Source organism: Heptranchias perlo, chromosome 3 (assembly GCF_035084215.1).
Source record: "Heptranchias perlo isolate sHepPer1 chromosome 3, sHepPer1.hap1, whole genome shotgun sequence".
NCBI classification, from domain to species: domain Eukaryota; kingdom Metazoa; phylum Chordata; class Chondrichthyes; order Hexanchiformes; family Hexanchidae; genus Heptranchias; species Heptranchias perlo.
This window is the reverse complement of record NC_090327.1, coordinates 20,395,358-20,422,885: the sequence shown is the minus strand read 5'-3', so window position 1 is coordinate 20,422,885 and position 27,528 is coordinate 20,395,358. Positions and strand designations below refer to the sequence as shown.

Below are 27,528 nucleotides of genomic sequence, written 5' to 3'. Positions count from 1 at the left end.
ATGTTTGACGAACTTGATTGAGTTCTTTGATGAGATAACGGAGAGGGTTGATGAGGGTAGTGCGGTTGATGTGTGCATGGATTTTCAAAAGGCATCTGATAAAGTACCACATAATAGACTTGTTAGCAAAATTAAAGCCCATATGATACAAAATTGGCTAGGGGACAGAAATCATAGTGGTGAACGGCTGTTTTTCAGTTTGGAGGGAGGTATACAATGGTGTTCCCAGGGGTCAGTATTAGGACCACTGCTCTTTTTGATATATATTAACATTCTGGATGTGGGTATACAAGGTGTAATTTCAAAGTTCGCAGATGACACGAAACTCGGAAATGTAGTAAACAATATGGAGGATAGTAACAGACTTCAGGTGGCCGTAGACAGACTGGTGAAATGGGCAGACACATGGCAGATGAACGCAGAGAAGTGTGAAGTGATGCATTTTGGGAGGAAGAATGAAGAGAGGCAATATAAACTAAATGGTACAATTTTAAAGGGGGTGCTGGAACAGAGAGACCTGGGGTTGCACATATACAAATCTTTGAAGGTAGCAAGACAAGTTGAGAAGGCTGCTTTTTTGAAAAAAAAGCATATGGGACCCTGGGCTTCATTAATAGAAGCATAGAGTACAAAAGGAAGGAAGTTATGCGAAACTTTTACTAAAACACTGGTTAGGCCTCAGTTGTAGTATTGTGTTCAATTCTGGGCACCATACTTTAGGAAGAGATTTACTGGAACGGTGCCAGGGATGAGGGACTTCAGTTCTGTAGAGAGACTGGACTTTCTTAGAACAGAGGAGGTTAAAGTGAGATTTGATAGAGGTGTTCAAAATCATGAATGGTTTTGACAGAGTAAATAAGGAGAAATGGTTTCCAGTGGCAGAAGGGTCGGTAACCAGAGGAGACAGTTTAGTGTTTGGCAAAAGAGCCAGAGGTGACGTGAGGAAACATTTTTTTAACGCAGTGAGTTATAATGATCTGGAATGCACTACCTGAAAGGGTGGTGGAAGCAGATTCAGTAGTAACTTTCAAAAGGGAATTGGATAAATACTTGAAGGGAAAACATTTGCAGAGCTATGTGGAAAGGGCAGGCGAATGGGACTAAATGGATAACTCTTTCAAAGAGCCGGTACAGGTATGATGGACCGAATGGCTGCCTCCTGCACTGTACCAACTATGGTACTATGAATATTTTGTGAAATTACAAGCACTACAAAGGAAGTAGTAAACCAGATGTTAAACAAACTGACGTGTTGAATATCTAATGTAATATTTTACTCTCATCCAAGAAAAAGCTCCAATAAGTTTGATTAGAAATACAATTAATGCAAACTTTTGAAAAGCATTTTCTGAGCTAAAGCTAATGAATACCATGACTATAAAGTAGTTGCTGAAGTGTAACAGAGCCTGTGTAGCAACAGCTTTAAAGTCTGCCTTAATAGTGGGCAGGTTTTGGAAAGCTCCCAAGACCAACTTAAATTATATTCCAATCAATTTTCGAATTTCCAGTTCATCAGAGAACGAAACAATGCAGAGTACTTCAGTGCATAGGCAAACCATTCTATCGCGTGTTTGGGTGCGTTACATCTCAGGATGTGCTTGCATCCCCATCCAATGTGGATGAAATCAAAACGCCCACCAAACAACTGAGGAAAGGCAGGACTGCTGGACTCGACACCACAGCACAATGTTGAAATATGTCATTAGCATTAACTCTGCATTCACCCTCCTGACCGCTGTCAATCTGCGAGTGTCCCCAAAGATGGGAAGGAACAGCACCATCCTGTCTATATTAGGGAAGGGTACACCAAGCGAATGCAACTGTCACTCTCATACTCTTACATAGAATTACACAGAATCTACAACACAGAAACAGGCCATTCGACCCAACTGGCCTATGCCGGTGTTTATGTTCCACGTGAGCCTCCTCCCACCAGTCTTCTGAACCCTACCAGCATTTCCTTCTATTCCTTTCTCCCACATGCACTTATCTAGCTTCCCCTTAAATGCACCTATGCTTATTCGCCTCAACTACTCCTTGTGATAGTGAGTTCCACATTCTTACCACTTTTTGGGTAAATAAGTTTCTCCTGAATTCCCTATTGGAGGTGACAATTTTATATTTATGGCTCCTGGTTTTGGTCTCCCCCACAAGTGGAAACATCTTCTTTGCGTCTGTCCCATCAAACCCCGTCATAATTTTAAAGACCTTTATTAGGTCACCCTTCGGTCTTCTCTTTTCTAGAGAAAAGAGCCCCAAGCCTGTTCAGCCTTTCCTGATGAGTATATTCTCTCCGTATACCAGGAAGGTATTTACAAATATAATTCTGGAATGGCTACTGACCACTTGGTCAAGTCAAAAATCTTGCTTTATTGTTCAATGCTACAGGTGTTATTCTGTTTTCCAGCAGTTCTCTTGGCCTTTGCCCTGTGTTTAGGTGAAACTTAGGTTGGTATTTGGATAAGTACATTGTGAGATTCTTCGGTAAATTTGAGACATTGGCTTGCCTCAACTTCTCCTTTCTCCCATTGAAGAATTCCACTGGTTTAAGATTGGTAGAATTGAGTCAATAGTCTTGATTCATTTCCTATTGTACTATACTTCAGCTGTTAGACGAGGATTTGTCCTCGCATGCTCTCGTTGTCTGATACACTGGCTCTTGGAACCTGTTGAGCTTATTCAGACACTCCAGCCTATGGAAGTGGTGAAAACTGACCAACAGCTTAAAAGAGCTGACAAACACCCAAAAAGCTTGTCACACCACTATACTTAGTGTCCCAATGCTCCTGTCCTGATAAAACAGCATAATCATGAGCAATACCATGGTGGATGTACAAGTTTTGAATACATTTTGTTTCACTGCAATGTGAATAGGTTGTCATTATCAGGAGTCCTTAGAGAATCGTCAATATATATTACAGTGCAGAAGAAGGCAGTTTGATGGATAGTGCCTGTGCCAATGCTTGCTCTTCAACTCTATCTATTCCAATCCCATTTCCTATCCTTCCAGAAGACCAAAGTATTTGTGACTGAAAGTAGGATTTTCATTCAAGAATGTAAATTTCCTGGCTACGTTTACTTTCCTTACCAGTTTTCTCTCCTCTTCACTTGAGCTTCTCTAATCTTTTGCGGTACAATTCCACAGGTGACGGCGGCCCTACAGTGGCCAATATTGATATGAGTGTTGGCAGGCTGCTTGACAATAATGGGCGTTGCAACTGAGTCTGATTGGATCTGTGCTCATTGTTCGTATAGGTATTTCCGGCAGGGTAGTGATTAGGAGCATGAACCATGTTGATTTTTTTTTTTGCTCACTATTCCAAGATTGCTGAGGCCAGTTGCAGCACTATTGCTGCTCTGGCTGAGAGCACCAGGGATTGAATTTATGGCCTTCCTGGTGTTAATAGGTCAGCTACGCACTAAATAAGTTTGCTGAGCTATTATGGGAGAACCCATGGGCAAATTCTGATATCAAAACATGACTTAACGAATCATTGAAAAGATTATTTTACATATGCTCCTGTAATGTTCATAGCCTCCCTTTTTGTTAGATCCATCTGAATTGAATAAGTTTAAACTTAAACAAATTTAAGTTTGTGTAAATCAGGAATAATTTCAATAGCGTCACTTCAAATGTTGACCAAGGTGCATTGTTGTGCTTGAGTACTTCGAAATCTTTTTAATTTTTTTGAATATTCGTTCATGGGATATGGGCATTGCTGGCGAGGCCAGCATTTATTGCCCATCTCTAATTGCCCTTGAGAAGGTGGTGGTGAGCCGCCTTCTTGAACCGCGACGATGAAGGAACGGCGATATATTTCCAAGTCGGGATGGTGTGTGACTTGGAGGGGGATGTGCAGGTGGTATTGATCCCATGTGTCTGCTGCTCTTGTCCTTCTAGGTGGTAGAGGTCAGGGGTTTGGGAGGTGCTGTCGAAGAAGCCTTGGTGAGTTGCTGCAGTGCATCCTGTGGGTGGCACACACTGCAGCCAGTGTGTGCCGGTGGTGAAGGGAATGAATGTTTAGGGTGCCAATCAAGTGGGCTGCTTTGTCCTGGATGGTGTCGAGCTTCTTGATTATTGTTGGAGATGCACTCATCCAGGCAAGTGGAGAGTATTCCATCACACTCCTGACTTGTGCCTTGTAGATGATGGAAAGGCTTTGGGGAGTCAGCAGGTGAGTCACTCGCTGCAGCACACCCAGTCTCTGACCTGTTCTTGTAGCCACTGTATTTATATGGCTGGTCCAGTTAAGTTTCTGGTCAATGGTGACCCCCAGGATGTTGATGGTGGGGGGTTCGGCGATGGTAATGCCGTTGAATGTCAAGGGGAAGTGGTTAGACTCTCTCTTGTTGGAGATGGTCATTGCCCAGCACTTGTCTGGCCCGAATGTTACTTGCTACTTATCAGCCCAAGCCTGGATGTTGTCCAGGTCTTGCTGCACGCGGGCACGGACAGCTTCGTTATCTGAGGGGTTGCGAATGGAATTGAACACTGTGCAATCATCAGCAAACATCCCCATTTCTGACCTTATGATGGAGGGAAGGTCATAGAGTCATAGAGTTATACAGCACGGATAGAGGCCCTTCAGCCCATCGTGTCCGCGCCGGCCATCAGCCCTGTCTACTCTAATCCCATATTCCAGCATTTGGTCATTGATGAAGAAGCTGAAGATGGTTGGGCCTAGGACTCTGCCCTCCAACAACCACTACCATCTTCCTTTGTGCCAGGTATGACTCCAGCCACTGGAGAGTTTTCTCCCGAATTCCCATTGACTTCAATTTTACTAGGGCTCCTTGGTGCCATGCTCGGTCAAATGCTGCCTTGATGTCAAGGGCAGTCACCCTCACCTCACCTCACCTGTGGAATTCAGCTCTTTTGTCCATGTTTGGACCAAGGCTGCAATGAGGTCTGGAGCCGAGTGGTCCTGGCGGAACCCAAACTGAGCATCGGTGAGCAGGTTTTTGGTGAGTAAGTGCCGCTTGATAGCACTGTCGACGACACCTTCCATCACTTTGCTGATGATTGCGAGTAGACTGATGGGGTGGTAATTGGCCGGATTGTATTTGTCCTGCTTTTTGTGGACAGGACATACCTGGGCAATTTTCCACATTGTCGGGTGGATGCCAGTGTTGTAGCTGTACTGGAATAGCTTGGCTAGAGGCGCAGCTAGTTCTGGAGCACAAGTCTTCAGCACTACAGCCAGGATGTTGTCGGGGCCCATAGCCTTTGCTGTATCCAGTGCACTCAGCCGTTTCTTGATATCACGTGGAGTGAATCGAATTGGCTGAAGACTGGTTTCTGTGATGGTGGGGCTATCGGGAGGAGGCCGAGATGGATCATCCACTCGGCACTTCTGGCTGAAGATGATTGCAAACGCTTCAGCCATGTCTTTTGCACTCACGTGCTGGACTCCGCCATCATTGAGGATGGGGATGTTTACAGAGCCTCCTCCTCCCGTTAGTTGTTTAATTGTCCACCACCATTCACGACTGGATATAGCAGGACTGCAGAGCTTTGATCTGATCCGTTGGTTGTGGAATCGCTTAGCTCTGTCTATAGCATGTTGCTTCCGCTGTTTAGCGTGCATGTAGTCCTGAGTTGTAGCTTCACCAGGTTGGCACCTCATTTTTAGGTACGCCTGGTGCTGCTCCTGGCATGCTCTTGCTACACTCCTCATGGAACCAGGGTTGATCACCTGGCTTGTTGGTAATGGTAGAGTGAAGAATATGCCGGCCCATGAGGTTACAGATTGTGCTGGAATACAATTCTGCTGCTGCTGATGGCCCACAGTGCCTCTTGGATGCCCAGTTTTGAGCTGTCAGATCTGTTCTGAATTTATCCCATTTAGTACGGTGGTAGTGCCACACGACACGTTGGATGGTATCCTCAGTGCGAAGACAGGACTTTGTCTTCACGAGGACTGTGCGGTGGTCACTCCTAGCAATACTGTCATGGACAGATGCATTTGCGACAGGTAGATTGGTGAGGACGAGGTCAAGTAAGTTTTTCCCTCGTGTTGGTTCGCTCACCACCTGCCGCAGGCCCAGTCTGGCAGTTATGTCCTTCAGGACTCGGTCAGTGGTGGTGCTACCGAGCCATCCTTGGTAATGGACATTGAAGTCCCCCACCCAGAGTACATTCTGTGCCCTTGCTACCCTCAGTGCTTCCTCCAAGTGGTGTTCAACATGGAGGAGGACTGATTCATCAGCTGAGGGTGGGCGGTAGGTGGTAATCAGCAGGAGGTTTCCTTGCCCATGTCTGACCTGATGTCATGAGTTTTCATTGGGTCCAGACTCAATGTTGAGGACTCCCAGGGCCACTCCCTCCTGACTGTATATCACTGTACTACCACCTCTGGTCAGTCTGTCCTGCCGGTGGGACAGGACATACTCAGGGATGGTGATGGAAGAGACTGGGACGTCGGCTGAAAGGTATGATTCTGTGAGTATGGCTCTGTCAGGCTGTTGCTTGACTCGTCTGTGGGACAGCTCTCCCAATTTTGTCACAAGTCCCCAGATGTTTGTGAGGAGGACTTTGCAGGGTCGACTGGGCTTGGTTTGTCTTTGTCGTGTCCGGTGTCTAGAGGTGCGATTCCGAATGGTCCCTCCGGTTTAATTCTTCTGATGACTTTTTTTCAGCGAGATTTTACAACTGAGTGGCTTGTTATGCCATTTCAGAGGGCAATTAAGAATCAACCACATTGCTGTGGGTCTGGAGTCACATGTTGGCCAGACGGGGTAAGGACGGCAGGTTTCCTTCCCTGAAGGACATTAGTGAACCAGATGGGTTTTTATGACAATCCGATAATTTCATGGCCACCATTAAGTTTCCTAGAAGTAAAGGGAATTAGGGGTTACGGGGAACGGGCAGGAAATTGGACATGAATTTAAATTTGAGGTTGGGATCAGATCAGCCATGATCTTATTAAATGGCGGAGCAGGCTCGAAGGGCCGATTGGCCTATTCCTGCTCCTATTTCTTATGTTCTTATTACTGATACTAGTATTTTAATTCCAGATTTTATTTAATTAATTGAATTTAAATTCCCCAGCTGCCATGGTGGGATTTGAACTCATGACTCCGGATTATTAGTCCAGGCCTCTGGATTACTCGTCCAGTAACATAACCACTATGCTACCGTCCCCTACATTTATACAATCTAGCACTTCAGAGCTGCTGCCTGGGTCCTATGCACAACTCCCACTGTAGTCTTAGATCCTTTCCTATTTCTCAATTCAACCCATAAGGTCTCTGTTGGATGCTTACCCCTCATTATATCCTCCTTTATCATTGAAGTGATTTCATCTCTCATCACTAAGGCTACTCCTCCCCCTCTTCCATTTTCCCTATCTCTCCTATAGACTTTATAACCGGTATATTTAGTTCTCAATCCTGTCCATCCTGCAGCCATGTCTCAGTAATAGCTATCATGTCATACCCTCCAATTTGAATTTGAACCTGTAGTTCATTTAATTTATTCCTTATACTCCGTGCATTTGTATGGAACTCTCAGTTGGGCCACACACCCTAGCCTGACCTTCAGCTTTGATGCTGGGTTAATTGCTTTACACCTTCTAGTTTTCACTTTATCTGTGGTGCCTAAAGTACACTTTCTTTCTGCTGCTCTACGCTTTTCCCTTTCACTTGTTCTTGAACAACTGTTTGTACTATTTGTATTGTAAATTTCCCTTGGGTCTTCCCCTCTCTTGCTGCTCTCAATTTTACTCCCTTCTGACTCCCTGCTCAGGTTCCCATCCCCCGCCACTCTAGTTTAAACCTTCCCCAACTGCACTCGCAAACATATATATTAATGACTTGGACTTGGCTGTACAGGGCACAATTCAAAATTTGTGGATGAAACAAACCTTGGAAGGGCAGTAAACAGTGAGGAGGATAGTGATAGACTTCAAGAGGACATGGACAGGCTGGTGGCATGGGCGGACACGTGGCAGATGAAAGTTAACACAGAAAATTGCGAAGTGATACATTTCGGTGGGAAGAACGAGGAGAGGCAATATAAACTGGAGGGCACAACTCTAAAACGGGTAGAGGAACAGAGAGATCTGGTGGTAAATCATTGAAGGTGGCAGGGCAGGTTGAGAATGTGGTTAAAAAAGCATATGGGATCCTGGGCTTTATAAATAGAGGCATAGACTACAAAAGTAATGAAGTCATGATGAACCTTTATAAAACACTGGTTCGTCCACAACTGGATTATTGTGTTCGGTTCTGGGCACTTCAGGAAAGATGTGAAAGCCTGAGAGAGGGTGCAGAAGAGATTTACTGGAATGATTCCGGGGATAAGGGGCTTTAGTTACGTGGATAGACTGGAGAAGCTGGGGTTGTTCTCCTTGGAACAGAGACGGTTGCAAGGAGATTTGATAGAGGTATTCAAAATCATGAAGGGTCTAGTCAGAGTAGATAGAAAGAAACTGTTCCCATTGGCGGAAGGGTCAAGGACCAGAGGACATAGATTTAAGGTGATTGGCAAAACAACCAGAGGTGACGTGAGGAAAAACCTTTTTACACAGCGAGTGGTTAGGATTTGGAATGCACTGCCCGAGGGGGTGGTGGTGGCAGATTCAATCATGGCTTTCAAAGGGGAACTGGATAAGTGCTTGAAAGTAAAATAAATTACAGGGCTACGGGGAAGGGCGGGGGAGTCGGACTAGCTGGATTGCTCTTGCATAAAGCAGGCGCGGACTCGAAAGGCTGAATGGCCTTCTTCCCTGCTGTAACCTTTCTCTGATTCTGTAACTGTTACAGTACCAGTTGACGTTGTCAACAGGATTGCTGTGCCCTGAAACAGAAAGAAAATGCTGAGAATTCCAACTCCCACTGATCTCGCACATCTAGCAGCAACTCCATTGTAAAGTTGCTGGATATGCAGCACTCCCGTGAGGCCCATGTAAAAGCAGCATTAGACAGAAACGTGAATGAGTTGATTTCAAGTTTGGTATGTAAGCTAGACAGTTATAGCTGTTGTCAGATTTTTAGCTATTTTGGATAATTCAATCTAACTGCACACCTATGTCATGTTTCAGGGTATTATTCAGAAGATTGTTGACTCTCACAAAGTTAAGAACGTGGCGTGCTTTGGAATTCGACTCAGCCATATGCATTCAGAAGAGGTCCACTGGCTACATCCAGACATGGGTGTTTCACATGTGCGTGAAAAGTTTGAACAGCATCATCCTGCAGAGGAATGGAGGTAAGAAACTGTTTCAAATTATATAGAATATAATGGATACAGTATAAGAATGACAAAATAGCAACCTAATCATGAAGATGCAAGGCTGCTAACCCTATGATCTTTGGTGACTGTGAACCAGAGTTTGGTCAATGTCACTTGCATTTCTCAGCACCAGTATCGATCTGTTAAATGCCAGAAGCCTGCAAGGGTATTGATAAAAAAAGGGAATTTCTGGAATTATGTTGACATTTGATCTGGGGTCAGTTGCAGTAAGTTCGACTTTCCTTTCACCCCTGGAAGATGGGTTGAATAATTGAAGACTGATGGAGTATTGGTCTCCCCACCCTGATAGATATAAGGATCCTTAATGAACTAATTCAACAAGTTAATCAACACAGAACTGATGACAAAAGGCTGTTAAGGATTTCTCCATAGACATCATTTGAATTATTTACCACAGTGGAGCGTACCTCCCTGGCAGATAATGGGAATTGTCAGATAATTGAGTCCTCAAATTACTCTACACTGCTGATTTACTGTGGCTCTCCCACCCACCTGTCAGTCTCCAGTAGCAACCACCTCCAATACTCCTGCTCGCAAGATCAGCTGTTGATGTTGCCTGCAGAAGGGATGTGTCCTGAAACAAAAAGAAAATGCTAGGAATTCCAACTCACACTGGTCTCCCATTATCAGCAACAGTTTTCATAGATAATGTGAGTACCTATAATCAAGGTTCCATGGTTGTTTTCAATAATTGAAAAACATTTCTGATTCAAACCTTAATTATAGTTTGTAGATAAAATGACAAAGTCCTCAAATAGTCATCTTGGTGTTTCATTTAAGTATTAAACAACAGTTCTCTGGAACTGGCATTTCACTTTGAACATAATTTTCAGATATAGTTAGTGAATGCAATTGTCTTGAGCTTCCCACAGGTACTTCAATAATGTCTGGCGTAGATTTATAGTGTTGAGAGTTAATTTTAATTTTAAGAATAAGTAATGACCGTTTTGGTTCAGTGCTGGTTGGTGTCTCATTTTTCAGTAGGGTTAAAAATGCAACGCTTTCCTCAGAGATGACATATAAAAACTGGTAAGCCATGTAAATGCCCCAGCATCTTTTAGTTGGTAAAACCTGGATATTAAGATTACAGTTTACTAATTATTTTCCACAGTTTTGTTTGAACAATTAGTTGATTCTTGGTCGGTTAGTTGGTTGGTGCGGGGGAGGGGGAGTCTGGGGTGGCTAGGTGAAATAGTGATAGCAAGACATCATGCTCACTGTTGCTGTCTGGGTCAGGTCATTAAAGCCCCTTCCAGTACTGAATTCTCGTCCTGGAAGATGATGGTGCTGGCATTGACGATGTCTGCCAGGTCCTTCCAGGCATACTGCTCAGTCTGTTTTTTCCTGTCATCTTAGGGGAACAGGACCTGCCCGCATGCCCTCGCTTGGGACACGAGCACCTATACTGCTGTATCAGAGAAGTAAGATGCTCTTGCCTGGGATATGTTGATGTGCATAATCCTCCCAGTAGCAGCACTCGCTTAAAGATGTACATTCACTCTTTAAATGGGTGGTTGGCCTGCTGGAAATTCCACTCTCCAATTGGGTAGGCTGCCCATCAGGGCTGGAAACACATCAACAGCCCGCCAATGACGTGTTAATGAAGCCCGACTGTAAAAAGGTGTGGGCCTCAGACTGATGACATTGGGTGGGTAGCCCAATCAACCTGCTCACCGCCCACCCGAAAACCGCCTGCAGTTAAAATTGGTCCTCTAGTTGCTGCTAAGTTTATAATCTGAAATTGAAAAATATTAAACAGAATGACTTCCATTGCCTATGTTGTATACATTTGTATAGTTCTGATAATGATTATTTGTAGTCCACAATGTTATGATCCATGGACAGTGCAGATGAATTAAGCTAGAAATCACAAGTTAGCTAATTGTAACATTTCATATTTTTGATGCAGTAGAATCAGTGAAGACCTACATTCGAAATTAAATTTTACATGGCTCTTATTGTGTAAAATTTAAAAATTCGTGGCTGAAATCATTAGACTGATAGACATTCACTTCCAGGGTAGAAATTTACCTCTATGTTGTACAATTTTGTGTTAAAATCATAAGGTTTCCTCCTTAAGACAGTTGTCTTCATTACAGGAGAAGGTGGGTCTATCGAAATAGCCATGTACAGTTGTCAATTCAGGGATAGATTTGTTTTTTTAAAAAAAAGGTAAATTGATGGGTGCAGTAAATATGAAAATGGTGACCAAGAAAAGACCAACTGGTCCATCGAGCCTGTCCCCTATAGTTGCGATGCCTTATGCATCACGAAACAGACACTCTCTATCCACCTGGAGCCATGTAATCTTCGAGTGGTGAAAAAACACAAAGAAATCCAGGCCAATTATGGGGGAAAAGGTCTGGAAAATTTCTCTTCGACCCCTTTAGGCGATCAAAACTAATCCAAGAGATTACATTGACCCTGGCTTATATTACAGGGTACAGTTACCACTTGTACGAGATCAATCTCCAACCCAGCCAGAAACAGGTCCAGCGCTTTCTTGATGGAATACAGCGAATTAGCTTTTACTGCGCAAGCCGGCAACTTGTTCGACAGGTCCACTATTCTCTGGGGGAAAAAAATCTAACCTAGTTGTGCCCTTAAACTGGGAATCAAACTTGTGACCCTCCTCTACATCCTTTCCAAAGCTTCAGTATCCCTCACCATGTGAGGAGACCAAAACTGGACACAGTATTCTCGCTGATACCAAACCAGGGTCTTGCACAAGCACAAGATTGTATGTTTTATTTTGTAATGAATTGTCCTGTGAATACAACCTAGAATCCTGTTTACTTTAGCTATAGCTTCACTGCATTGGTTGTGAACCTTTAGAGAGTGATGAGCAATAACACAGAGATCTTTTTCTTTCTCCACTGACTTCAATTCTGTTCCTCCCTTTCCTCTTCAAAGTCCTTGAACGTGTCGTTGCCTCCCAACTGTGTGCCCATCTTTCCTGCAACTCCATGTTTGAACCCCTCCAATCAGGTTTCCACCCCTCTGCAGTGCTGAAATGGCCCTTATTTAAGTCACAAATGACATAACTATGTGACTGTGACCATGTTAAACTATCCATCCTCATCCTTCTCGACCTGTCAGCAACCTTTGACGTAGTTGACCACATCCTTCCTCCACCAAAGCCTCTCCTCCGTTGTCCAGCTGGGTGGGACTGCACTTTTTTTTTTATTCGTTCATGGGATGTCGGCGTCGCTGGCGAGGCCAGCATTTATTGACCATCCCTAATTGTGCTTGAGAAGGTGGTGGTAAACCGCCTTCTTGATCCGCTGCAGTCCGTGTAGTGAAGGTTCTCCCACAGTGCTGTTGGGAAGGGAGTTCCAGGATTTTGACCCAGTGACGATCAAAGAACGGCGATATATTTCCAAGTCGGGATGGTGTGTGACTTGGAGGGGAACGTGCAGATGGTGTTGTTCCCATATGCCTGCTGCCCTTGTCCTTCTAGGTGGTAGAGGTCGCGAGTTTGCGAGGTGCTGTCGAAGAAGCCTTGGCGAGTTGCTGCAGTGCATCCTGTGGATGGTACACACTGCAGCCACAGTGCGCCAGTGGTGGAGGGAGTGAATGTTTAGGGTGGTGGATGGGGTGCCAATCAAGCAGGCTGCTTTTTCCTGGATGGTGTCAAGCTTCTTGAGTGTTGTTGGAGCTGCACTCATCCAGGCAAGTGGAGAGTATTCCATCACACTCCTGACTTGTGCCTTGTAGATGGTGGAAAGGCTTTGGGGAGTCAGGAGGTGAGTCACTCGCCACAGAATACCCAACCTCTGACCTGCTCTTGCAGCCACAGTATTTATATGGCTGGTCCAGTTAAGTTTCTGGTCAATGGTGACCCCAGGATGTTGATGGTGGGGGATTCGGCGATGGTAATGCCGTTGAATGTCAAGGGGAAGTGGTTAGACTCTCTCTTGTTGGAGATGGTCATTGCCTGGCACTTGTCTGGCGCGAATTTTACTTGCCACTTATCAGCCCAAGCTTGGATGTTGTCCAGGTCTTGCTGCATGCGGGCACGGACTGCTTCATTATCTGAGGGGTTGCGAATGGAACTGAACACTGTGCAATCGTCAGCGAGCATCCCCATTTCTGACCTTATGATGGAGTGAAGGTCATTGATGAAGCAGCTGAAGATGTTTGGGCCTAGGACACTGCCCTGAGGAACTCCTGCAGCAATGTCCTGGGGCTGAGATGATTGGCCTCCAACAACGACTACTATCTTCCTTTGTGCTCGGTATGACTCCAGCCACTGGAGAGTTTCCCCCGATTCCCATTGACTTCAATTTTACTAGGGCTCCTTGGTGCCACACTCAGTCACATGCTGCCTTGATGTTAAGGGCAATCACTCTCACCTCACCTCTGGAATTCAGCTCTTTTGTCCATGTTTGGACCAAGGCTGTAATGAGCTCTGGAGCTGAGTGCTCCTGGCAGAACCCAATCTGAGCATTGGTGAGCAGGTTATTGGTAAGTAAGTGCCGCTTGATAGCACTGTCGACGACACCTTCCGTCACTTTGCTGATGATTTATTTATCCAGTTGCAGCCAGAGAATCACTTGCAGTGGCTTCTCTCCCTGCTCCAGCACCGTTACCTCTGGAGTCCCCCAAGAATCTATCCTTGGCCCCCTCCTATTTCTCATCTATATGCTGCCCCTCGGCGACATCATCCGAAAACATAACGTCAGGTTCTACATGTACGCTGACGACACCCAGCTCTACCTCACCATCGCCTCTTGCGAACCTCCCACTGTCTCTCATTTGTCATATTACTTGTCCGACATCCAGTACTGGAGGAACAAAAATTTCCTCCAATTAAATATTGGGAAGACCAAAGCCATTGTCTTCGGCCACAAACTCCGTTCCCTCTCCACCGACTCCATCCCACTCCCTGGCCACCGTCTGAGGCTGAACCGGACCGTTGGCAACCTTGACATTCCAGTTAACCCTGAGATGAGCTTCTGACCACATATCCGCTCTGTCACCAAGACCGCCTACTTCCACCTTCGTAACATCGCCCATCTCTGCCCCTGCCTCAGCTCATCTGCTGCTGAAACCCTCATCCATGCCTTTGTCATCTCCAGACTCAACTATTCCAATGTTCTCCTGGCTGGCCTCCCATCTTCCACCCTCCATAAACTTGAGCTTATCCAAAACTCTGCTGCCCGTATCCTAACTCGCACCAAGTCGCGTTGACCCATCACCCCTGTGCTCACTGACCTTCATTGGCTCCCAGTCCGGTAACGCCTCAATTTTAAAATTCTCATCCTTGTTTTCAAATCCCTCCATGGCCTTGTCCTCGCTATCTCTGTAACCTCCTCCAGCCCTGCAACCCTCCGAGATTTCTGCGCTCCTCTAATTCTTGCCTCTTATTGCATCCCTGATTTTAATTGCTCCACTATTGGCTCTGGAATTTCCACCCTAAACCCCTCCATTCTGCTACAACTCTCTTCTCCTTTAAGGGGCTCCTTAAAACCTACCTCTTTCACCAAGCTTTTGGTCATCTGTCCTAATATCTCCTTATATGGCTCGGTGTTAAATGTTGTTTGATAAATGTTGTTGCTCCTGTGAAGCGCCTTGGGACGTTTTACTTCGTTTTCGGCGTTATAGGCAAGTTGTTGTTGTAGGGTGATTGTATATTTAGCATTGGACCTGCCTGGTGCATAACAGTATACTTTTCTAAGTTAGCATGGGCCCATTCCTCCAACACATAATGAATGACCTGCTTGTAGTAGTTGAGCATCTAAAGGGCTATCACCAGGATATCGCTTAGTATCTTCCGCAACCTTGCGGATCTTTCCTTCAACACCTACATCTAGGTCATTAGTGAAGAGCACATATCCTAACACCAGTCCCTGCAGTACACCACTGTAACCAATCTCCGAACAAATTCAAATCCATTGGCAACCATTTTCTGTCTTATGGACATTCAGCCAATTTTTAATCCACCGCAGCAGATTGCCACTAATTATCCTCATCCACTAACCTGGTGACTTCAAAAAAAATTCAGTCAAATTTGTAAGACACAACCTTCTTTTCTGGAAGCTGTGTCAGGTTCCCTAGATGAGGCCTTCCCTGTCTATGTGATCACATAGAGCAACTCCAATAATACCTTAGCTATTACTGAAGTCAAGCCAATTGGCCTATGGGTGACGGCTCAGCCGTATCACCCTTTTCAATAATTGGAACTCTGCTATCAACATAGGACAAGAAGCATTTTGTTTAGCAGTTCCATACATTCTTTAGCTGTCATTTTTGGCCTTATATCATAGAATCTTACAGTATCAAAGCTGCAGAGAATATATTTTATGGTCTGGTATGCCAATCGCATTAATAATCATCTGTACCGTGTTCCTGTGGACAAATGATAGTCTAATATGCAATTGCATCTTGAATTCAGCCATAAGTAGTATTCTGTCCAGCAGTGCCCCTCATGGCTGTTTGGAGGATGCTAATTTCCTGTAATCACAGGTTGATCTAAGTGGCTGGAACAGATCAATAGATGTTTCAGAAACAGGTCAAGCTGTTCAATTCTAAAGCCCAAGACAATTACCTTCCTTGGAATCTTAGTAAAGTAATGGGTTTGATTGATACATAGATATTTATTGAGAACTAACTCAAGTTTGAGAGAGGAATAGGGACAGGAGCTACTGATTATAGCTTTATATCAGTTCACTTGTCAGATTGAAGCCATCAGGGGTACCAGCCTACTCATAGAACTCCATAGTATTGAATAGCCATGTTAGTGTTTTGATAGTCAGTCTTGTGTTGAGGGTTAGCTGAGGAAATGCGTCTTTGTTGCTTCTGCTACTTCGAGCAAATTAATAAAAATTTGTAATTACTATATACTGTTTGTACTGAGTCTATTCCTTTATCTGCCTTTATGTGTTCCAATAAATTTGTCTGGTTATTCATAGCCATTACCACAAACTAAGGTGTGATTCATCCACTTACAAAAGCAGAGTAAATCATGTGGTACATGAAATAATATAGTAAGCCAGAGTACAGTGATGAGACTTCTTCGTTCGACCCCTGGATAGTGATGCTGAATTCAAGAAATATATAGAATCATAGAAAATTATGGCAAAGAAGGAGGCCATTTGGCCCATTGTGCCGACGCCGGCCGAAAAAGAGCTCCCCAGCTTAATCCCACTTTCCAGCACTTGGTCCGTAGCCTTGTAGGTTACGGCACTTCAAGTGCATACCCAAGTACTTTTTAAATGAGTTGAGGGTTTCTGCCTCTATCACCCTTTCAGGCAGTGAGTTCCAGACCCCCACCATCCTCTGGGTGAAAAAATTTCTCCTCAGCTCCCCTCTCGTCCTTCAACCAATTACTTCAAATCTGTGCCCCCTGGTCACTGACCCCTCTGCTAAGGGAATTAGGTCCTCCCTATCTGGGCCCCTCATAATTTTATACACCTCAATTAAATCTCCCCTCAGCCTCCTTTGTTTCAAAGAATCCATCCAATCTTTTCTCATAGCTAAAATTCTCTAGCCCTGGCAACACCATCGGAGATCTCCTTAGTACCCTCACTTGTGCAATTACACCCTTCCTGTAATGTGGTGACCAGAACTGTATGCAGCACTCAATCTGTGGCCTAACTAGTGTTTTACACAGTTCGAGCAGAACCTCCCTGCTTTTATATTCTATGCCTCGGCTAATAAAGGAAAGTATCCCATATGGCTTCTTAACCACCTTATCGACCTGTCCTGCTACCTTCAGACACTCCAAGGTCGCTCTGTTCCTCTACACCTCACAGTATCCTCCCATCTATTGTGTATTCCCTTGCCTCGTTTGCTCTCCCCAAATGCATTACCTCACACTTCTCTCGATTGAATTCCATTTGCCACTTTTCTTCCCATCTGACCAGTCCATTGCTGTCTTCCTGCAGCCTACAGCTGTCCTCCTTACTATCAACCACACGGCCAATTTTTGTATCATCTGCAAACTTGCTAACTATGCCCCATACATTCAAGTCCAAATCATTAATATGTACCACAAAAAGCAAGGGACCTAGTACTGAGCCCTGCGGAACCCCACTGGAAACAGCCTTCCAGTCACAAAAACACCCGTCTACCATCACCCTTTGCTTCCTGCCACTGAGCCAATTTTGGATCCAACTTGCCACCTTCCCTTGGATCCCATGGGCTTTTACTTTTTTGATTAGTCTGCTATGTGGGACCTTGGCAGAAGCCTTGCTAAAATCCATGTAGACTATTTCAAACGCGTTACCCTCATCGACCCTCCTTGTTACATCCTCAAAAAATTCAATCAAGTTAGTCAGACATGAGCTTCCCGTAACAAATCTATGCTAACTGTCCTTGATTAATCCGTGCCTTTCTAAATGACGATTTATGCTGTCCCTCAGAATTGATTCCAATAATTTGCCCACCACCAAAGTTAGACTGGCTAGCCTATAAATATTCAGTCTATCCCTTTCTCCCTTTTTAAACAATGGTACAACGTTAGCAGTCCTCCAATCCTTTGGCACAACGCTTGTAGCCAGGGAGGATTGGAAAATTATGATCAAAGCCTCCGCTATTTCCTCCCTTGCTTCTCTTAACAGCCTGGGATACGTATCACCTGGGCCTGCCGATTTATCTGCTGTCAAAGATGCTAAACCCTTTAATACTTCGTCTCCTTACTATGTTTATCCCATCCAATATTTCACACACCTCCTCCTTAACTAGAATGCCTGCATCGCTCCCCTCTTTTGTGAAGACAGACGCAAAGTATTCATCAAGAACCGTACCTGCATCTTCCGCCTCTACACATTGGTTACCTTTTTGGGTTCTATTGGGCCCTACTCTTTCCTTAGTTATTCTCTTGCTCTTTTATGTATTGATAAAACATCTTTGAGTTTTCCTTTATTTTACTTGCCAGTATTTTTTCATGCCCTCTCTTTGCTTCCCTAATTTCCTTTTTAATTTCACACCTGCACTTTCTATACTCCTAGGCTTTCTGCAGTATTGAGCTCTCGGTATCTGACATAAGCTTCCCTTTTTTGCTGTATCTTACCCAGTATGCTCCTTGTCATCCAAGGGGCTTTAGATTTGGCAGTCTCACCCTTTTTCTTTGTGGGAATATGTTTATTCTGAACCCTCACTGTCTCTCCCTTGAATGCTTCCCACTGCTCTTGACATTAATTTACCTTCTAGTAGATGTTTCCAGTCCACCTTTGCTAAATCACTTCTCAGCTTAGTAAAATTGGCCTTACCCCAATTTAGAATTTTTACTCCTGTTCTATCTTTGTCCTTTTCCATAACTATGCTATATCTAACCGAATTATGATCACCACCACCAAAATGCTCTCCCACTGATCCTCCTTCCACCTGCCTAGCTTCATTCCCTAAAACTAAGTCCAGAACTGCACCCCCCCCACCCCGCCTCTTGTTGGGCTTGCTATGTATTGGCTAAAAAAGTTCTCCTGAAAACAATTTAAGAATTCTTTGCCCTCTGTACCTTTTACACTGCTTGTATCCCAGTTAATATTAGGGTAGTTGAAATCCCCTCCTATTACTGCCTATTGTTTTTGCACTTCTCTGAAATTTTCCTATATATTTGCTCTTCTATCTCCCTCTGACTGTTTGGGGATCTATAGTACACCACCAGCAGTGTGATTGCCCCTTTTTTGTTCTTTACCTTAACCCATATGGCCTCATTTAATAATCCCTCTAACATATCATCCCTCCTCACAGCTGTAATTGTTTCTTTAACCAATATTTCCACCCCCCTCCTTTTTTATCCCCCTCTCCATCTCATCTGAAAACCGTGTAACCAGGAACGTTGAGCTGCCATTCCTGCCCCTCTTTAAGCCATGTTTCAGTAATAGTTTAAACCCATAAAAGGAACACGAACTTTGTTTTAGATGAAACTAGGGCAGCTAGTTGTAAATGATGAAATATAGCCCTGGCTCCATGAAATTGTATTTGGCAAAGCAAATTGTAAGGTGTGCATGTGTGCGTGAAAATCATATCAAGAAAATGGAAAATTACCAGAAAGAATTCAACCACATTTATTTCCATTGCCCAACTGCGTAAACGTGCTGACTTGCGACTTACAACTTAAACCCCCATCAATGACCTTCCTTCCATCATAAAGTCAGAAATGGGGATGTTCGCTGATGATTGCACAGTGTTCAGTTCCATTCGCAACCCCTCAGATAATGAAGCAGTCCGAGCCCGCTGCAGCAAGACCTGGACAACATCCAGGCTTGGGCTCATAAATGGCAAGTAACATTCACGCCAGACAAGTGCCAGGCAATGACCATCTCCAACAAGAGAGAGTCTAACCACCTCCCCTTGACATTCAACGGCATTACCATAACCGAATCCCCCACCATCAACATCCTGGGGGTCACCATTGACCAGAAACTTAACTGGACCAGCCATAAAAATACTGTGGCTACAAGAGCAGGTCAGGGGCTGGGTATTCTGCAGTGAGTGACTCACCTCCTGACTCCCCAAAGCCTTTCCAGCATCTACTAGGCACAAGTCAGGAGTGTGATGGAATACTCTCCACTTGCCTGGATGAGTGCAGCTCCAACAACACTCAAGAAGCTCGACACCATCCAGGACAAAGCAGCCCTCTTGATTGGCACCCCATCCACCACCCTAAACATTCACTCCCTTCACCACTGGTGCACTGTGGCTGCAGTGTGTACCATCCACAGGATGCACTGCAGCAACTCGCCAAGGCTTCTTCGACAGCACCTCCCAAAGCCGCGACCTCCACCACGTAGAAGGACAAGAGCAGCAGGTACATGGGAACAACACCACCTGCACGTTCCCCTCCAAGTCACACACCATCCCGACTTGGAAATATATCGCCGTTGCTTCATCGTCGCTGGGTCAAAATCCTGGAACTCCCTTCCTAACAGCACTGTGGGAGAACTTTCACCACACGGACTGTAACGGTTGAAGAAGGCGGCTCACCACCACCTTCTCAAGGGCAATTAGGGATGGGCAATAAATGCTGGCCTCGCCAGCGACGCACTTATCCCATGAACGAATAAAAAAAAAGTGTCAGTCTCATGACTAGTATTAAAATGCTACTGCCAGTAGAATGCATGTGCAACTATTTCCCGTTGTTATTATTTATTATTTGTTTTCTAAATATGATCTTTTTAGAATTTCATTTATGGCGTATGTTAGTTGTACTGCTTTTGCCGTGGCACTTAAGTTTTCCCCCAGTCCGCAGTAACTAACATACTCCCTTTAACAAATTATGCTATACTGTTTATAATATTTATTCAATACAATAGTTTTATTACTTTCAAAAAGATCTATGATTAAATATCGTTTTTGTACTTAGAATATCGGATTCCCTGCAACTGAAATATAAAACTCTTCTAGGAAATATCAATGAAGTTATAAAAAGTGATTTGAGAATTTAAGGACTTTTCCCCTTAGAACAGAGTGGGCTTGGGTAACCTGAAAGAGGTTTTTAATATTATGAAGGGTTATGATCGGTTAAATAGTGATGGATTACTTTCACTGATTGGCACAACAGTAACAAGAGTGCAGTATTTAAGGAATTCAGAAAAAAAAGTAAAGAGGAGGTAGGAAAAAGAATAGAGGGTGGTTACAATATGCAGTTCTCTGCCAGAAACCATTATTGAAACCAGGTTTATAGGGAAGATTTTGCTCTTCATTGCAACTGGATAATGTTTAGTTCCAAGGCACAGCAAAGAGGAAATGGACCCCATCATTGGCCATGTCTTCATCATTACTCTCTGGAATTCCCTCCCTTAAACCTATCCACCCCTCCACCTTCTTCTCCTCCTTAACACTGCCCCTTTAACTAAGTTTTTGGTCGGCCCCAAATCTTTCCTTTTTTGGTTTAGTGTTTATTTTTGTTATACTTCTGTGAAAGACTTGGATGTTTTTGAAAATTAAAGGTGCTACATTAATGCAAGTTGTGGATGTTGCTGCTGTTGTAGCCATGTTTGCTGCTGCTGTTGTAGCAGCAACAGCAGCAGCAAACATGGCAAGAAGCTGGAGAATGTCTGAAACATAACATCCCCAGCTTGGCATTGATAAATGATTCTCGGGCTTTTGCCCCCACTACCCTATCGGGAAGTCCATTCCACGTGTCGATCATTCTTTGTGATGAAGTCGTCTGTCCTAAATTTGCTTTTTACTAGTTTTGAACCTGTATCTACTGTCATGGTTTAGTTTGCAGTAGGGGCTATCATTTCTATCTCTGTAAGGTCAGTTCTCAATTGTAGCCTTTCACAGCTGAAAAAGCCAAATCTCTTACTTTGCTTCTTGTAACTTAGCCCTCTTGTGCTAGTGGCTCTTCTCTTAAGTGCCTGTAGGGCTTAAATGGTTCCTTTGTGTGTTGGTGTGGCCTAAAATTTGAGCATGGCTTCCCCCAACTTCACTGTATTGCTCTCGCAAGAAAGTCGAGCATTCTGCTGCCTTATTGATTAGCTTGCAGTGATTTGACATCAGCCTTAGCTCAGTGCTAGCACCCTCACATCTGACTCAAAAGGTTGAGTTCAAGTTCCACTCCAAAGACTTGAGCACATAATCTGGGCTGACACTTGAGTGCAATGCTGAGGAAGCATTGCAGGTGCCATCTTCTGGATGAGCTGCTAAACAAGGCCCCTTCTGCCTCTAAATCCATTGCACTATCCAGAGCAGGGGATTCTTCTGATTTTCCGTGCCAACATTTATCCCTCAAACAAATTCATTAAAGCTGATAACATGGTCGTTTATCTCATGGCTATTTGTGCGACCTTGCTGTGTGCAACTGGTTGACAAGTTTGCCTACGTTACATAGTGATTGCACTTCAAAAGTACTTGCTGTGAAGCACTTTCTTTCAGCATTGGGTCCACTGATATCCCTTGAACGCCTCAACTTTACAGCTATTTCGACACCAATTGTGGTGAGCCATATATTCAAGTTTGCCGATGACACAAAGATAGGTGGCATTGTATGTAGTGTGGATGGGAGCATAAAATTACAAAGCGACATTGATAGATTAAATGAGTGGGCAAAACTGTGGCAGGTGGATTTCAACGCAGAAGAGTGTGAGGTCATCCATTTTGAACCAAAAATGGATAGATCTGAGTATTTTTTAAATGGTGAAAAGCTAGAAACAGTGGAGGTCCAAAGGGATTTTGGGGTCCATGTACACAGATCACTGAAATGTAGTGGTCAGGTACAGCCCTGGTTAGACCACATCTGGAGTACTGTGCATAATTCCGTAGAAAGGATATATTGGCCTTGGAAGGAGTGCAGAGCAAATTCACCAGAATGTTACCAGGACTCCAAGGTTTAAATTATGGATTACATAAACTCGGATTATATTCCCTAGACTATAGAAGGTTAAGGGGTGATTTGATTTTTTTTTTTATTTGTTCATGGGACGTGGGCGTCGTTGGCGAGGCCGGCATTTATTGCCCATCCCTAATTGCCCTTGAGAAGGTGGTGGTGAGCCGCATTCTTGAACCGCTGCAGTCCGTGTGGTGAAGGTTCTCCCACAGTGCTGTTAGGAAGGGAGTTCCAGGATTTTGACCCAGCAACGATGAAGGAACAGCGATATATTTCCAAGTCAGGATGGTGTGTGACTTGGAGGGGAACGTGCAGGTGGTGTTGTTCCCATGTGCCTGCTGCTCTTGTCCTTCTCGGTGGTAGAGGTCGTGGGTTTGGGAGGTGCTGTCGAAGAAGCCTTGGCCAGTTGCTGCAGTGCATCCTGTGGATGGTACACACTGCAGCCACTGTGCGCCAGTGGTGAAGGGAGTGAATGTTTCGGGTGGTGGATGGGGTGCGAATCAAGTGGGCTGTTTTGTCCTGGATGGTGTTGAGCTTCTTGAGTATTGTTGGAGCTGCACTCATCCAGGCAAGTGGAGAGTATTCCATCACACCTGACTTGTGCCTAGTAGATGTTGGAAAGGCTTTGGGGAGTCGGGAGGTGAGTCACTTGCCACAGAATACCCAGCTTCTGACCTGCTCTTGTAGCCACAGTATTTATGTGGCTGGTCCAGTTAAGTTTCTGGTCAATGGTGACCCCCAGGATGTTGATGGTGTGGGGATTTGGTGATGGTAATGCTGTTGAATGTCAAGGGGAGGTGGTTAGATATAAACCAAATGGTACGATTTTAAAGGGAGTGCAGGCACAGAGACCTGGGGATGTATGCACACCAACCTTTGAAGGTGGCAGGACAGGTTGAGAAGGCTGTTAAAAAAGCATATGGGATCCATAGCTTTATAAATAGAGGCATAGAGTGCAAAAGCAAGGAAGTTATGCTAAACTTTTATTAAAACACTGGTTAGGCCTCAGCTGGAGTATTGTGTTCAATTCTGGGCACCACACCTTAGGAAGAATGTCAATGCCTTAGAGAGGGTGCAGATGAGATTGATTAGAATGGTACCAGGTATGAGGGACTTCAGTTATGTGGAGAAACTGGGGCTTTTCTCCTCGCAGAGAAGATTAAGAGGAGATTTGATAGAGGTGTTAAAAATCATGAACGGTTTTGATAGATTAAATAAGAAGAAACTGTATCCAGTGGAGAAGGGTCGGTAACCAGACGACACAGATTTAAAGTGATTGGCAAAAGAACCAGAGACAACGTGAGGAAAAAAAAAATTATGCAGCAAGGTTGTTGTGATTAGGAATGCGCTGCCTGAAAGGGTGGTGGAAGCAGATTCAGTAGTAACTTTCGAAAGGGAATTGGATAAATACTTGAAGGGAAAACATTTGCAGGGCTATGCGGAAAGAGCAGGGGAGTGGGACTAATTGGATAGCTCTACCAAAGAGCTGGCACAGGCATGATGGGCTGAATGGCTTCCTTCTGTGTATCATTCTATAATTCCATGATTCGATCTGTGAAATGCATCAACAATTGAAATTTCTAATGTCTATTTAATGCCTTAGAGTATTTATATTATCCACCTCCTGCATCCGAGTATAGTACAACACAAATGGCTGCTACAATAGCACTTGCAAAATGTACAAATAATACTTGTGTGGCGGTGTTTTGAATAATTCACATTTCAAAGATTACTTTTCTAGAAGGCATCAGTTTTGTGTGTGTGTGTGTGTGTGTGTGTGTGTGTGTGTTTAGCTTATGCTTAAGTTATTCTGACTGATTTATATTAGTGTGTGTAACTATTTCTCAAACGTTATGCAAACTTTGGAGGTTAAATGACAGGTAAGATTAAATAAATGCTGTTCAGGAATTAAGATTAAAATGTAATTATTGAGCAAATCTGAGATAGATAGCTTTTTGGCAACCAAAGGTATTAAGGGATATGGGCCAAAGGCAGGTATATGGAGTTAGATCATAGATCAGCCATGATCTTATCAAATGGCGGAGCAGGCACGAGGGGCTGAATGGCCTACTCCTGTTCCTATGTTCCTTTAAATGGTGTGCCTACTGATTCATGTTGATGTGGATGCTATTATTCAGTTTCCATGCAGGCTAGGAATATGGCTATGTCAGTCATTCTGTAGAAATCAGCATAGTGCAGTGTTCTAGTATGTTTATGAATGCCGCATTTTTATTTGCATAGATGAACGAAAGTTAAGAGAAAAATTATATTTGCAATATCTCTATTTTGTTTGGTAATTGTAAAGCATTTTAGATGTACAGTTATGTGAAGTTAAATATTGTTAAAGACTGTTAATATTTTTTGTTTGACTAATTCAAAGAAATTGCATTACTCCAGAGGAGGGGTCGGGGGGGTCAGAGGGATTTGAGGCTCATGTTTTCTACCATCTTATTTCAAGATTGCACACTGTGTGCCCACAAATAAACGAAGGCTCATCTATTTCATCAAAAGGAACTGTTCCATTCCAAGAAACTAAGAAAAACAGAGAGCAGCATTCTAAAAACAGTAGATTTATCCCTTGCAGACTTTTAGTTTTCAGATTTTAGTTGGATACTTCTCTTGTGCTTTATGCTGAAGACTGCTCCCGTTAGCGAGACCTTGCTCCCTGTGAACTGGAATGTGACTTTACGTGCATAATGTAGAGTTGCTTAAGAGTTGAACAGAAACACATGCTACTGTATTTGGTCTACATCTCCTAGACTTGGAAAAGTATAAATACTGCCAGTGGTTTAGGTTATAAACATTTATCGAAAGTAAAAGATGAAGAGTAAGAATAGACAAAACAACAACTTGCAGTATTTTTGTCAATCGTTTAACTTGAGCTTCCTCCTCGGGAACAAAAGAAACAAGTGTCACTTTGCTAATTCTACTCGTAATACTAAACTTGGTAAAGCCTTCCTCGTATTAAGCTCTTATTCTTGGATATTCAGAATGGTCCACAGGGCTACATAAGTGCCATCTTCATTCGAGCTGTGGTACAGTAATACCAAGGTGATACTGGGGGCATGCTGCTTGGGATATGCCTCGTGTACCCTTCAAAGTTGAAAATTCAGCTATTGAATAAGAAAAGGTGTCTTCCATAGTTGACACAAGTTTATTTAATTGAAGAGTGGTTTCCCCAAGTGCAAGACCCCAGCTGTTTGCATGTGTTCACTTTACCTCAATTTGATAGATTTCAGAACAAAATAAGTAGTCTGTATTAAGTGATTGCTACTTGGTTTGAAATTCAAACTTATTTGCATAGGAACTGTGACTTTGATGTGACACTTTGCATACCAAACCATCGTATGTATACTGGGAACACAGCTGTCAGTAGCCAAATTTCAAGTGACATCTCACGTATATAAATCCAGTTCTCTTATACAAGTATTGTGTTGTTTATTATTTTACCTATGTTTTTGGTTTTGTGAATAATTTTTAATTTTGAGTAAATTGACCAGTAGTTTGTATAAATAAAGTGATCTAGCTTTATCATAGTTTCCACCTTCAAGCTGCTTACGTGAAAAGATGTTGGAGAAAGCTTAAATGGTAACACTGGTGTCTTCAATAATCCTGTTGAACAGCCTTCAAAGAAGCTTATTGCATACACTGGATTACACTTCAGTTTATTCTTTTCTTTCCTCCTTTTTCTGAAATTTTCTATCTTATTTACACTTTCCCTTTCTGAAAGTTTTGATTCCTTTTTGGAGCAGTTTTCAAGGTACAAGTTGCACTCTTATACCTTGCTTAAGTGACCATTCTTCATGTTCATATCCAGCTGTTGAGTGTCATCTGGCTAATTGACTGCAGGAACATCCTGATCCTATGTCACATGCACATTTCCAACATGGATCACTGGTTAGTTACCAGGAATTATTGGTTACTGGTAATAGTTACTGGTGAGTTGGTCCTGGCCAACTTTTCCCTCCCTAACCCGGGTTGCTAAAGCCAGTTGTAAGACTCCTGCAAGGCTCAATTTTAGAACTATAATACTTGTGCCTCTATTCACAGCCTGAAACAGCTAAGCAATCATTGAGTTCTTGAGAGTCTATCTTAGGTTCGGAGAGATTTTAAACTGATTGGGTTTCATCCCTGCAAGTTTATGTGTTCATAAACTTGTAGGGATGGAACCCAATCAGTTGTCGATACAGATAGATTTATAAATAATTGTGGTATCATTCATTAGCGTGTTAATTAAATCTTAGTACAGGAAAAACAATTTGGGTTCACCTCGATGAAAATTGGTTCATGATCCGTGGACTACATTTATACCGATCCATGTAAATTGAGAGTGACAAAATATTTTCCACTTATAATTAGGATCCATAAGGAAGAATTTATACCAAGCTGGAGTACTTCATACAGTTCTGGTGCCCTTATTTAAGGAAGGACATACTTGCATTGGAGGCAGTTCAGAGAAGGTTCACTAGGTTGATTCCGGGTATGGATATGTTGTCTTGTGAGGAAAGATTGAACAGGTTGGGTCTATACTCAATGGAGCATTGAAACACACAAGATTCTGAGGGGACTCAATAGGGTAGATGCTGAGAGGATGTTACCCCTCATGGGGGAATCTAAAACTAGGGGGCATAGTCTCAGAAAAGGGGTCGCCCATTTCAGACGGAAATGAGGCGGAATTTCTTCTCCCAGAGGGTCATGAATCTTTGGAATTCTTTACCTCAAAAAGCTGTGGAGGATGAGTCATTGAATACATTCAAGGCTGAGTTAGACAAATTTTTGATCAGCAAGGGAGTCAAGGATATGGGGAAAGTGGAGTTGAGGTAAAAATCAGATCAGCCATGATCATATTGAATGGCGGAGCAGGCTCGAAGGGCCAAATGGCCTACTCCTGCTCCTATTTTCTATGTTTCTATGAATGCAAGTAAATAAATTTGTGCTGTTTCATCATCTGCATGTTTACTGATAGATGTAAACTTAAATTGAAAGTGAACTT

The 27,528-nt window shown here is 43.6% G+C and overlaps 1 protein-coding gene across 7 annotated transcripts in view; it reads left to right on the top strand.

Annotated features, from left to right (window-relative positions):
- Positions 1–27,528, top strand: part of LOC137310916 (focal adhesion kinase 1) — a 585,674-nt gene that overhangs the window by 254,081 nt on the left and 304,065 nt on the right. For all 7 annotated transcript variants that reach the window (XM_067978464.1, XM_067978455.1, XM_067978457.1 and 4 more), the window contains one exon: positions 9,045–9,211. In XM_067978464.1, the coding sequence (XP_067834565.1) occupies positions 9,045–9,211 (167 nt within the window). The remainder of the gene's footprint in view (positions 1–9,044; positions 9,212–27,528) is intronic.